The sequence below is a fragment of the Acinonyx jubatus genome, chromosome D4, assembly GCF_027475565.1.
Source record: "Acinonyx jubatus isolate Ajub_Pintada_27869175 chromosome D4, VMU_Ajub_asm_v1.0, whole genome shotgun sequence".
NCBI lineage: Eukaryota > Metazoa > Chordata > Mammalia > Carnivora > Felidae > Acinonyx > Acinonyx jubatus.
This window is the reverse complement of record NC_069391.1, coordinates 30,437,790-30,452,452: the sequence shown is the minus strand read 5'-3', so window position 1 is coordinate 30,452,452 and position 14,663 is coordinate 30,437,790. Positions and strand designations below refer to the sequence as shown.

The 14,663-nt window shown below is 40.0% G+C and overlaps 1 protein-coding gene across 1 annotated transcript in view; it reads right to left on the bottom strand.

Moving 5' to 3' along the window:
• Positions 1-14,663, bottom strand: part of GRIN3A (glutamate ionotropic receptor NMDA type subunit 3A) — a 168,820-nt gene that overhangs the window by 37,172 nt on the left and 116,985 nt on the right. Inside the window, exon 6 of the mRNA XM_015068959.3 lies at positions 6,610-6,761. Coding sequence (XP_014924445.2) covers positions 6,610-6,761 — 152 coding nt within the window. The remainder of the gene's footprint in view (positions 1-6,609; positions 6,762-14,663) is intronic.

The following is a 14,663-nucleotide window of genomic DNA, read 5'->3' as shown; positions in this document are numbered from 1 at the left end:
AGAGGCAGAAAACCTTATAACAATCCGGGAAGATAGGGCTGCGACCGAGGTTGAGACACGTTAAGTAACTTTTCCAGACATAAAGCTGCTTCCTGGTAGTAATGGCAGAGCTAAGATGGTCTGGCTCCCAAGACCAGTGTTGTTCCAGTGGACCTGGTTGTACTCTCTCCTTTCTGACCAGGGCAAGGCATGAGCTGTCTGCCTGCAGGCTGGACCTCTGTGTTCTGGTACAGAAGCTACACATTCTCAGATGGTCAGGCTGCAGGCACCTTCCCCTAGCTATTCCATCCCCATCTTTGTCTGCTACCAGGGGCTGTGCCGTACATTCTTTTGGCCTTCCAGAACACTCTCCACCTTTTCCCACTGGGCTTTGTGCCCTGAGGAGGTCCTCTGTGGACCACATTGACACGCTCCCTTGACCTAAGGCAGTGGTGGAAAATGAGAAGGTGGGAGGAAACTAAGGTCAGGTATTTATTCTCTGGCCATCTTCCAGCCAGGTCACCATTGGTTGGCTATGTCCCTCACCAAAGGCTATAGCTCCTGTTAGAAAACCCCCTTTGAGCCCTTACTCCTGAGTTCTAGGAATGGCTCTCTCCATTTTTTCCCTTGAGCCTAGATGTGGTAATGACTCCTTCACTTCACCTGCTCTGGGACACTACTATTTCTGTTGGTTTCCTTAACCCATACATTTGCAAATGTCTTCTTGAAAACTCTTCTCGGACTGTTTGAGAGTGCTATCCATTCTCTGCCAAGATCACTATTTCCTCTTCCTTCTTTACTGTTTCCAGTTGGTTAAAAGGTAAAACCAATTATTTACTCAATCCATTATTTAAAAGAGACTTCTTTGGGGAGGGCACCTGGGTGGCTCAGTTGGTTAAGCATCCGACTTCGGCTCAGGTCATGATCTCACAGCAGCTTGTGAGTTGGAGCCCTGCGTCGGGCTCTGTGCTGACAGCTCAGAGCCTGGAGCCTGCTTCGGATTCTGTGTCTCCCTCTCTGCCCCTAACCCACTCACATTCTGTCTCTGTCTCTCTCAAAAATAAATACACATTAAAAAAAACATTTTTTTTTAAATAAAAGAGACTTTTTTTTTTCCTTAATAAAAAGGTATCATTGGGCACCTGAGTCTCAGGTAAGCATCTGACTTTGGCTCAGGTCATGATTTCATGGTTCATGAGTTTGAGCCCCACAGCAGGTTCTGTGAGAATCCACTTTGGATCTTCTGTCCCCCTCTCTCTCTGCTCTTCCCCCGCTGAATCTCAAAAGAAAAAAAGGTATCATTATACACCTTAATAATTTCTTGGAGAATTTTGGGAGTTTGCTAAACTGTGATCTGCTGACTTCCTTTTCCTAGTTTGCAAATAACAGATTTTACAAAACTGTTGCCCTGGAACTCTAAGTTCACTCAGTGACTTTACCAAAAAATTACATTTTTTTCCTGAGTCAAAGGAAAACGGAGGAATTTAAAGTCTGCCATACGTTTTCCCCAGTGGAACTGATGGACAATAAGTTTACTGTGAGCGTAGGCACAACTGTGCTAGGAGCATCGTGAAGAAACATCTGAGGTCATTTAAAGTTCCTTTGAGAATTGCCGGAGTCTGGTCGGCAGAATTGGACGTGCGATTTTCTAGGTGACTCTGGGGGACCAGATAAAGCCCTGAAGTTCAAAAAAAATGAGTTTATCCTCCAGAGAGACTGCAGCTAGACAGCTCTGGGGTTGCCAAGAGATGGGAGGTGAATAGATCAAAGTCCTCACAGGGGACGAAATACTAATGTCCAATTACCAGAAATAGGAAGAAAACGCAGCTTTCATATAGTGTTACTAGGTGACCATATCGCTTACTAGCCAAAGTAGGTTATTTTTTTGGAGTGAAAGGGTGTTTAATTACTCTGTGGCAACATATGTAGACTAGGACCGGACATGGAAAATGGAGAGTCGGGCCAGAGATAAACGAAGGAATGTCCTCCTCAAGGGCACCTGTTGGGAGAGGTACCCTGCAGAACTCCTCCCCCTGGGTGGTGAAGGAGGTGGGACACGTTCATTAAACCGCTATTTTATTTACTCCACCCAAGAAGCCCCTGAAGAGATGAAGAAGCTAAGATTGAGCTGAGTTAGTGATTTGCCCTAAGCAAGCTGATGGTAGATGCAGGCTTCTAATCTGGCTTGTCAGATTTCAGGGCTGGTCCTGGTTTCCACACTATCACAGCCCAGCAATGTACGGCATTTGAGGCAAAAGGTATGGGAAGCAAAGCACCTACGTAAATGCTTCCTTCTTCTGACCTTTTCTGAAAGCTTGGGGAAAGAAAGCAGGTGGAAATTCATGGATTGAGCCAAGGGAAATCCAGCAGGCAGAGGGCCTTCACAGAGGAGCCCAAGCTCAGCCAATGAGATAAAGACTGGTGTCATTTAATTATATTCTGCCTTTGGGTTCGGTGAGGGAGACATCCTGAAATTCTGTCATAGGTTGTTCAAGACAAATGTGCCGGCTGGTGTGCAAGGATACACACTGCTGTTTGAATGCACACAGGCGAGCATCATCATATGGCAGTTTGCTACTACTGCACAGACCAGGATGCACCATACTGCAGAGCACCGTTCCTGAGAAAGAGCAGCAACATGCGTGTTCAGAAGATTCCCCGAGGCTGGGGGCGGCCTGCTTACCTCTACACACACAGAATTTTTTTTTTTTCTTGTCTGAGGTTCCAATTAATGATACACTTCCCTTCCATTCTCCTCAGTCCTACCTCTCTCCCCCTTCCAAATTCAGCTGACCAGGAGAGAGGGCCCAGGGTGGTCTTAACTATAACTTGATCCTGATGTCAGTCTCTTATCCAACTGCTTCTAATTCACTACATCCAGAATTTCCCAAATGCTTCTCTCCTGAATTTGACCTGCTAAAAACCATGGTCGGAAAAAAAAAAATTTAGTGTATTCTGTATGCATGACCTGAACAGTTTATGGCTTCTAATGATTATTTGTTATTCAAAACTTATCTTCTTACTTGTCCACATGTAATTTGGTTTTGTTCAAAATTGCTGCTAAATTCATAAAAATCCTGGAACATTTATAGTGAAACCTCAAAATCCTTAACAACATAAGTGATCTTGTGGCTACCATATCTGGGCATAGTTCAGTATTTTACAAGCACTATCTACCTTAATTTTCACCATAATCCTATAAAGTAGATATTATCATCCCCAATTTGCAGAAGCTGAGGCTCAGAATGGCCAACTAACATGTCCTGTATCACATAGCCAATAGGGTTCAAATCCAGAACGGTCTCTGAAGCCCATGTTTTGAACCATTATGCTGTACTGTAAAGAATATTAATATTATCTCAGGATGATCCACTGGATCAAAGCTAGGAGGGCTCTTGCAGATGATAAAACCCAAACACCTCATTGTACAGATAAGAAGTGGTTGGGATGAGAGAGGAAGCAACTTTTCCATTTATGGAGCGGGTATGGAATAGGTGAGTGATTGCTTATTTGGCATCCATTCTCCCGTGTCCCTCTTCCTAAGGGAATGCTGCTTTTGTTTAGGTCTTCTCTATGTGACCATGTATTTCAAGGGAAGCCGTCCCATCATCAGTCCTAGGGGATGAGTCATGGTTGGTCTAATCCATCATGATGATTTCATTCTCCCCGCACTGATTGTATATTAATATTTCCATCATTTGCTACTTGTGGCAGGTTTCTTTTTTTTTTTTTTTTTAGTTAGTTTATTTATTTATTTATTTTGAGAGAGAGAAGAGAGCGGGGGGGGGGGAGAGAGAGAGAGAGAGAGAGAGAGAGAGAGAGAGAGAGAGAGAGAGAATCTTAAGCAGGTTCTGCAATGCCAGTACAGAGCCTGACATGGGGCTCGAACTCAGGAACCGTGATCGTGACCTGAGCTGAAATCAAGAGTTGGATGCTGAACTGACTGAGCCACCCAGGTGCCCCTGTGTCAGGTGTCTTTCCATAAATGGTCTCCTCTTCTCAGAACAAAATAGCAAGGCAGGTGTTATCATATTCATTCATGGATGAGGAAACTGAGACTTAATAGCAGCTAAGTCATTCGGCTGTTAATTGGTAGAGTCAGGATACAAGTCCAGAAATATATGGCTTCAAATTTATCATGCTTTGTGGTAGCTCTTTTCATACTGGAATAAATAGATTTATGTTAGTCTCCAGAAGGATGTTCCCCTCTATGTGCCTGGTGGAGTTAGGTTCTGAGTCTGCAGAGTCCTGTACCTCCAGTGGAGGTTTGTCCAGTGGAGTCCGATGGTTCCTCCAGCTGATATCTCAGTCTGATGGTCCTCTGAAGTGGCAACAGCCTGGAGGTGTTCATGTGATCAAGCAGGTTCAGATCATTCCATATGGCTGGCTTTGGGGACATGACTGAGAGGCTCCTTTTGCCTTATCTGATGTCTTTTTTGTCAACTTTGAATCACTTGGAAGTTTTGGCATGAGTTAACCACGGTCACAGCAAATGGTAGAAAACACCAAGTGAACTGCTGCTTTGCACAATTTAAGCAACTGGTTTTTTTCCTTTCTCGGCTGACTTAATTCAGCTACCAGTATCAGCCCAATTTTACTTCATTTAGAAAATGCCATGCAAACCTCTCCAAATAACGATAAAAATGCCTGCCGAACAGGGTTGTAGTGAGAACCAATGAATTAATGTTCCCAGTACAGCTTATGTCACATAGTAAAAAAACAGAACATGCTAGTTCCCTAGTTCCCCATTTTCCTCTTTGCTTCCTTTAAATCTTTGTTCTATGACTATCTTCTCAGTGAGATACAATATGAGGTTAAAAAGGAAGATATGACTCAGATTGGCACAGGGATTATAGGCAGGCTCTGGAGAAGCAAGATTTCAGCTGGGAATTTATAATGAGAAGGCATTAGCTGGTAAATGCCTGGCGTAAGACTTTTGGGGAAGGAGGATGTAATAGCATGTGCTGAGATGCCAATGCACAGAAGCCACTGGCGTATCTCTATCTCAAATGGCCACTGTGGTGGGGCTGTAATGAGCCAGGGGAAAGTGGCATGAGACGAGGCTGAAGCTGTAGGCAGGATCAAGTCCCACAGGGCACTGTAGGCCATGTTCTGCATTTCAGATTGTTCCCTAATTAACACGGGAAGCCAATGCAGGCTTCTAAGTTGAAGAGTGATCTGCCACATGGAGAATAAATTGGAGAAAGGCAGACAGGAAAACAGACAGCAGTTAGGCGGCTTTTGCAGTGGCCCAGATGAGGGATGATGGCTTGAACTAGAGCCATGACAGCGAAGATGGCAATAAACGGGCATACTTGAGACATATTTTATAGAAGGAAAAAATATGGCTTGTTGATGGATACGGAAGGTGAGATGTGGGAGGCATTAAGGATCCTTGGCAGTTTCTGGAATGGACAGAGGCGCCATTACCCAAGATGTGAAGCACAGGAGGAAAAGCAGATTTAGGAGAGAAGATCAGGGTTCAGTTTTTGACAAGTTAAATGTGAGATGCCTGTAGGATATCCAAGTGGGGATGTCAAACGGGAAGGTAGACATATGGTTCTGGAGCTCAGAAGAGTCTGTGTAGAAATACAAATTTGGGAGTTGTTGACAAATAGAGGCTATATGAAGCCATTATTGTTGTTGGCTATAGTTTTTGGAAATGTCTGGCTGACCTTGTACCGATTTATTTGGCTTCTCTTTTAAATACCTGAACCCATGGTTCTTGTTATATCTTTTAGTCTATCTTAATTATCCACTTTGATGGTTTCTTTCCGATTACATTGTAAAAGCAGAGCACTGCAATAGAAAGATGTAGATTCTGACTATTTGTTTGCCTTGGGCAAATCACTTAGGACCTTTGGGTATTAGTTTCCATCTGTAAAAGAAAGGTATTGGCTGTTTTCAGTTTAAAAAATCTATGATCCAGTAATGAAGAATTACTGGGTAAAGTGTGTCTATTTTTGTAAACCCACAAAGGATTCATCTTTGGACTATCGGGAAAATGGCTTTGATTGGATCTTGAAGGACAGTCTGAAGTCCACCTCGTGACCAGCAATTAACACTTAAACTGAACACTGTTTTTTTTTATGTTTATTTTTGAGAGAGAGAGAGAGAGAGTGAGAATGGGGGAGGGACAGAGAGAGAGGGAGACACAGAATCTGAAACAGGCTCCAGGCTCTGAGCTGTCAGCACAGAGCCTGATGCAGGGCACGAACTCACGGACCACAAGATCATGACCTGAGCCGAAGTCGGACGCTCAACCGACTGAGCCACCCAGACGCCCCTAAACCGAACATAGTTAATGAGAATCTCAGATACTATTGCTGTAATTTGAACAGCATTTCTTCTGCACTTGAGAATATTGCATATAGAAGAAAATGGAAATTCAGACATTTACTCATCAAAATAGCATCACATTTAAATATAAGACAAACTTGTGTTATTGCAAATTCCTATAGGAATGGGGACTCTTCAAGTGAAGGTAGGAGTCATTCAAATATCATGGTGAGTTCTAGTAGAGGTAATGGCCTGGTTTGTACCACAAGACACATGTAACAGTGCATTTCGTCACATCCTTCAAAGTAAGGCTTTATGAAGCATCAACATTATCAGCACTTTTTCCCTTACCTCAGTGACAGCAAAGCTTCTCTTTCCACAGGGAACCACCTTGTACCACTTGTCATGTAGCACATCCATGAACCCATGAGACTTGTACTGACTGATTAGCTCGGATATATTGGAGGTCAGTGGAGAGTTGGGTGGAAGACCAATGCCATATCCTAGAAGAAAATATAATCTCAGATCAGCTTTTCGCCTGAGAGGTGCCTAAGAGGTTGCCACCACAATTGTGTGATGTTGCCATCAGACCTGGTAACAAGGGTAGGGTGAGCTTTCACTATCTTTCCTTCAAAGGACTCAGAGATGTCCAAGGTATGATTACCTTGGATCTGCTGCCTTTCTGAGAAGGAGAGGAGTCTGGAAAGGAGAGGAATGGCTGCACACTGTGTTCTAGCGGCACATTGTATTCCAAGGCCTTCTGCCCCTGCTTTCAAGGTAATTTTTTTTAATGTTTATTTATTTTTGAGAGAGAGAACAGGAGAGGGGCAAAGAGAGAGGGAGACACAGAATCCAAAGCAGGATCCAGGCTCTGAGCTGTCAGCACAGAGCCTGACGTGGGGCTCGAACTCATGAACTGTGAGATCATGACCTGAGACGAAGTCAGACATTTAACTGACTGAGCCACCCAGGCACCCCTACCCTTCAAGGTAATTTTGAGAAGCTATCTTTGAGGCCTTTACCAGGGCTAGGATTCCCTATCCACCTCTCCTAAACCCCTCCTCTGAACCTTGAACACACAAAATTGGATTAATTACTATCTCTTGTTTATGGCATTTTCTTATCATTGGTCACTTTTGTTAGTTTATTAATAATGAGACCATGTAAGCATAGAATATAGCATGAGCACTGAAACATCCACAAAAACATGTCAAAAGAGAGAGAGAGAGAGAGAGAGAGAGAGAGAGAGAGTCTGGTAATACCAAGTGTTGGAGAAGATGTAGGTCAGTAAGATGTAGGTCACTTACATGTTGCTTCTGTGAATACAAACTGATATAACCATTTTGGAAAATAGTTTGCTATTATTTTGTATAGTTAAACATTTACATGCTCTAACATGAGCAATTTTATGTACATTCCTAAAGAGCTCCTCCACAACCACATGGGAATATGTACCAGAATGTTCCTAGAGGCACTGTATGTAATAGCAAAAACTGGAAACAACCCAAATGTTTTTAAGAAATATTTATTTATTTTTGAGACAGAGGCAGAGTGTTCAAGAGGGGGAGAGGAGCAGAGAGACAGAGGGAGCCAGAGGATAGATGTGGGGCTCCAACTCACGAACAGTGAGATCATGACCTGAAGGGAAGTCAGAAACCTAACCAACTGAGCCACTCAGGTGCCCCCCAAATTTTCTTTGACAAGAGAATGAATAAATAAATTGTGGAATGTTTACACAATTGTAGTATTACACAGTGTGAAACATATAAACTAGAACTACATGGGATAATATGGATGATTTCTAGCAATACTGAATAAGAAAGATCAGTCCCAGAAGATTCCAGCATGATTCCATTGTGTAAATGTAAACACATTCACAACAAAACAGTCTATTTTTAGGAATTCGTATGTATGTGGCAAAAGTATAGTTAGAAGAAAATCAAGGAAATGATAAGCCAAATATCCAGGACAGTGGTTATTTAAGGCAAGAGAGGCAGGGGGGAAGACTAAGGAGGAGCAAAAAGGTGGATGTAATGTGTTGTCAGAGTTTTATTTATCAGCATGGACTCTGTATTCTCACTCTGTGCGGCTTTACTTCCCTTCCAAGCTATTAATTCACTGTTCTTTTCTTTGATGAACCATGTGAAAAAGCTAATTAACTACATTTTGTCTTTAACTATTGGACAGCATGGTCAAAAAAAGATGTTTTGCCCTCAGGATGATTGAGGAAGATAAATTAAAGGTACAGCTAGCTCTTTTTTCACCGATAAAGACTAAAATGCTGTCAAGAATTCAAAGATGCTTCATGAAAACAAATGCTCGCTATAATTATTCCATCCTACAATTTATTTCCAAGGACATTAGCTTTTGTTGTTGTTTTTTTATTGTGGATACACAAATCCTTTTTTAAAAAAATGAGGCTTGAGATACGTTTATAACCAATAAAAGACAAAAAAAAATAATGCAGAAAAAATTTGAGTTTTAAAGAGCTGTATGGTGTTTTTCCCCTGATAATTTTGTTTGTTCCCTAACAATGGCAAGTTAAGGAAATGATGACAATGTCAAGAGCATGATTAGAATTTTCCATCCAAAAAGCTATTTTGAGTGCCTACTTTGTGCCTAGTAGTTTTGGTTTGAAAAGCAAGACTGACAAGAAAAGACTTTAAATAGGCAGCCTGTTCTTCTGCTGATGTTATCATTAAATAACATTTTTTATAATAGGTAACTATAAGGAAGTAAGCAGTTTTCTTTAGAAACTTTTATTATAATGAATGCTATTGACAACTCAGTTGTACATTCACTCATTCAGCCCTTATTTACATGTCAGACACAATAACGGTCAAGTGTCTAATAACATTCAATGACTGACCGACTCATGCAATCATTCATTCACTCATTCATTCACTGAACAAATACTTGAGTGAATAAGCACTGTGTTCAGTGGTCAGGATTCAGCAGTGAGCAAGGCAGATATAGTCCCTGCGGTCATTGAGTATGTACCTTAACAGGGAGATAGTTTTCACTGCACCATGTAATGATTACACCATTACAAGTGAGATAAATGCCATGAGAGAGAACTGGGGCATATACAACATATAGCAGGAGGAATTGGAACTGTCTGGTAGAAATGGCTTGATGGTCAGGGTAAGTAGGCCAGGTTTGCTGAATATTACTGTATTTTCCCTGAGGCAGTAATTTTCCATGACAATTTCTAATGTGAATTGAGAGATGACTATATAAGATGTTCTCTAATAAACTTTTTACCTACCTTACCCCATTTTGCACTTCATGCACTAGATGAATACTGTAGACTATGGTATACAGTTCAGTTAAATCACTCTGGAATTTAATAACAAGAACTAGAACATATTAAGCCCTACTGTGTACCAGATAATATTCCATATGTGTCTAGCCCTTATATGAACTTACGGCACAATACGTATTACTTAGAGACTTAAAGATTGAGTAAGTAAACTGCCCGAGGTGACAGAGCTCATAGTTGTCAAAGCTAGCATTTGAAAGTAGGTCTGTTTGAGTGCAAAACCAATGCTCTTTCCATTGTGTCCAGGACAGCATGTGAGCAAGACAAGAGAATACATGGCTTATTTCCTCTTCAACACAGGCCCTATCACTACAGTCATATTGATGTCAACTCCCCAAACCAGGCAATTCAGTAAAAAAACACAATCATCTAAACTGGTGGTTTGTTTTTAGCAGACACAAGTATATGTTATTCATAAGCATATTTTGTTTATAAACTTTTCAATAAATTGTGTAAATATAGCATAAGCACAGCCCTAATAGGTATGTGATTGTACCTATATGAGGGAATTAATTAGCAAGGACACTCCCTGACTATATTGTTTCTCCTAAAAATCTTCTCAAAGCCAATAACTGCAGTCTAGGTTAGTGTAATAATGGCAGAACTGTTTTCAGTTCTCATTTGATAAGCATTTGTTGCACACCTATTCATCTGTTCATTAATTCCACAAACGTGTTGAATGCTTATTCTGTGCCGGATATTCTGCCAAGGGCTGTGGAGACTTCCAAGTTAAGTCAGACACTAATTCTATCCTCATGAAGCTCATGGTGGTAAGGGGGAGAGGAGACAGACATAAATAAGTACATAATGTGGTAGAAAGTTATAGGACTTTTCTGGAAGACAAGGTAGATGATGCATAAATTCAACAAGGTAAAATATAAAAACCAGATGCGATGAGGAGGATGGATGAAACTCTATGGAGTTCAGAGGAATGCGATCTTGCTACCAGATGAGAAGGGTAAGAGGAGGCATCTTAGACTGATTCTTGATAGTGGCATTTGGGGTAGATGAAACAAAAGACATGATGTAAAATTTTAAAAGCTGAAATTAATACTTACGATGAATCTACATATTTTAAGAATAGTTTTTTGGCACTACAACAGAAGTATTAAAAACACCTTGGGGAAAAAGCTATGTTGAATTTGCAGAGAGACATTTATAAAAAATTATTACATAGGAAATAATAAATATTAAATCACCCTATTCCATCATGTCAATTTGCAATTGACTGCTAAAAATAGATTACTGTCCTTTTTAATTTTCTATTTTAATATGTATATTGAGTATTGGCATTTAAATGATTATTGGCATTAATAATAATTATGAACCAATTAAAACAAACTATGCATACAGAACAAAGGGAGAAATAGGAAAAAAGTTAGTGGTGATTAGAAGAGGTATTTGTTAAAAGACATAAAAATCCACTTTATTCAGAAACATAAAATAGTAAAACCTTGAAGGTTTCATTTCTGTCCTTTTTATCAGTTGCTTTTCAAATTTGATTGTGTTCATTGGTCAAAGAATTCTGATTTTTAAATTGCTGACTCAACCTAGCAGCCTGAGTTGCTTTCATTATCATTAGAAACGTGGCTTTGCAATAAAGACGAGGTTGACTATTTTGTGGTTGATGGATGAAGCAAAATGGAATCCTTCAACCCTAAAGATGAAGGCATCAGGCACCCTGGAAATTGGATACAGCTTAATAGCCCAAGAGAACAATTTTCAGAACAGAATCCTGATCTTTTCCCCATGGATAAATCAGCTTTACTCAGCTAAGAGTAGTAGAAATATATTTTGGCTAGCAAATGTATAGTTAGAAATTCATAGACTAAAAGAATCTTCCTGAAATATAGTTGGGAAATAGATATTTTGAAAATGAGATCTTAGATAGGGTTAAAAAGACTTCAGGAAGAAAGGTTAATTCATTTTTGCTGTCTGTCCTTAGAATACTGTATTTAGCTACGCTGGGGCAATGGCCATTGAGAACACATTGTAATAGCCCCAGGTATAAGGAAGACTTTAAAAATAGGTTTCTCTTACCCCCAGAACATCAAAGTGGAGAGAGAAGTGTGTGGGAGAAGTTGAGATATGTGAAGGCTATCTATCCGGAATAATTTTACAGGGAATTGGTCTCAATCTATGAATTCAATATACCGGATGATAATAATTTATTGGGCACTATCTGCTTGTCCATGCTTTACCTGTATTATTTTACTTAACCTTCACAATAGCTCCACTCTAGATGTACTATTCATAAACCCATCATGCAGATGAGGAGCCTGGAGAACAGATGAAATGACCAGACCAATGGGGCACAGTTAGTAACAGCAGCTCTGTTCTAACCCAAGCGCTCAGACTCCGGCACTATATTACGTATCAGCGGAAAGCAAGTAAAGGAACAAACTCAAAAACAGGCAAAGGTCTTTGGCAGAAAGGTCACAAATCATTACTGTGCAGTTCCATTACTCTTTCTTCTCATTTGACCTTTATTGTCAGCTAACTCCAATGCATAAATTTGGGACATGTATTCATTTATCTCAACACTTTCTTCTTTTCCAGAGCACCCTATATGTCTTTGTGTCCCTGATGTGTGGTATTTAATATGACGAAAGGCTTTCCACATGCTTCTGAATTCTTAATAGTTTTGGTTTGCTGTGCTGAGTCCTCAGGAAAAGGTTTCAAAATCAAAGTGAAGCCACTGGCTCACATTTGCCTCAGTTTTACCTTTTAAGCCTAAATAAATGCAGAACGGTGAAGCTGGGAGGGGGAATCAGTAGTCACAAGCAGTTGGTGTGATATCAATACTATATAAAGTGAAGGTACATTCAACATGAAGCAATCCAAGGACTGTTTTCCCTCTTAAGTTCTCAAAGCCATTTAAGCACTTGGGAAAGTAGGTGCAGACTCTCAGGATCCTTTGACGAACTACATCAGTAAGTGAATTAAGTACTTATTTCAGATTTAACCTAATGAGTTACATCATAGGTAATACATCGTCTATTACATACCTGCTCTAACACAGTTGATACAGATACATATATATAAAACATTTCTGTAAGCTAAAAGGGTAAGAATTGGTCATAAATTGCTTTCATGACATTTTTATATAACTATAAGGTCTGATTAATTAATAAGTCCACATCTTTATAAGTTCAAGAAACATATATGTTCTTAAAGCATATAATATTTTTTAAAATTGCATTGAGAGAAATACTCCCTAAAAAGTTAGAAGATTAATTTTTTTTTTAAAGCAGCAATCAAGACTTTTACTAGTATCTCGATCACACCATTTTTTGTAACTTATAAGTATCCTCCCTTTGTGTTTTACCAAGTTCTGTTTGTAAGCTGTGAACTTGTTGGCAGGGGCAGTACTGAATTAAATTTTCTGATTTGCACCTTATCCAGACTAAACCAGCAATGTTTTTTTTTTTCCTTTTAAAATAAACCAACAATGATGAGAATGTTTTCTATTCAAATCTACAGTCTTTCTGTTCTCTTGCAGAGAGAGCTCTTCATGCGCCATTTTGTCCTCATCCCCTTTGAAAACAATGTGGTATGTGGAGATGATGGGAACTGTAAGACACTAAGTCTCAGGAGCACAGATGGAAATGTAAACAGGAAACCAGTGGGGAGTTAATTGTGTGGCATCTGGCACAGGGGTCTAGCAGAGGCAAAAAGCCATCTCACCACTGTCTTTTGACAAGATAGGGTTGCACCCTGAAGACAAAGGTGGAGAATGGAGTCCCTCATTCTTATGCCCACTACAAATGATTCATTGTTAGTAGCTGCTAAAGGCAGAAGGGACCTCAATTACCCAGTGCATCTAGGACAGAAAAAAAAATCTAACATCTCTTCCATATCCCCAGATGCCACAAAAAATGGGATTTTTTTCCATTGTTATGTCAAAATGGGTTTATATAATAAATGTTCTTTTGGTTTCTTGCTTTTCTTTTTCTTTTCTTTTTTTCTTTTGTTTTCTTTTTTTTTCAGACTTTGCTATTTCAGATTGTAGTTTTAAGAGAAGACAACTACCACTAAATCTCTCTCTTCTTGGGTTCTATCCCTGGTTCAGGTGGAGGTCATTTTGCTTGGAGAAAAGATTGATTTCTCTTAGGAGAAGCTTGAAGAAACAGCATCAGCTCTTACATTCTCATTCATCACAAAAACAAAGACTGAAGTAAAAAATTTGCTGATACGTTTAGGGAAGACAGAAACCAACTGTGGCTGGGAAATTGGAATCAGAATAGTTTTGATACACTAGTTAACATATAGGAAAGAAGAGTTTTCTGGAAATAGGGCTTGTGCACCCCCATGGGACTGTTTCAAGTCAAAGTGTTTTCTGACAAGTGAGCATGGCTGTCTTGAGAGCCAGCATGTACTGTCAGAGAAGGGAAGCTGGGAATTGGGAGATGTGAAATTTGCTGGTTCAAACTATCAGCTCCATGTATCAACTGCTGTCCAGAATGAAAGGAGAGACTGACAAAGCAATCCTTCTTTGGTTCTGAAGTCTGACTGATTGGTTGATCACGTTGGGAGCCAAAATTTGCTGCCAGTGGGGAGAAAGGCAAACCTGAGGTCCCAAACAAGGTTTTGTTTAGGACTCTTAAAGGTTCCTAAGGTATAGAAGGAGATTTCTTTTTCTATTGTTTTCCCAGCTAGTGGAAAAGCATGTGTTTAGGAACCAGGAGGTTGAGACGATTATTCCAGGATAATCATCTAATTGTGTGATTATGTAAAAATGATGTAATGTCCCTGGATTTTCTTGTGGATAAAACAAGTAGATTGGAGTAAATCAACACTGAGGTCCTTCCAGTTGTAGAATGCAATCATTCTAGTTTTGTGCCGGATTCATTAAAGGATTTGGTCATAAGAAAAAACAGGTTAAATGAAAATTGTTACACTGTCAGCTTGCCACCCCTCTCAGATAATCTGAAGCAACATCATTTGGGTAACAGCAATGTTTTTTGTTGTTGTTTTTTTAGTAATTGGGCGAATAAATTTTTGTGGGGTAGGTGAAAAATAAATTCCTAAGTTCAGCAACTTAATAGCTAAGTGCTTATGAGTTGAAAATGAAAACAAGGGA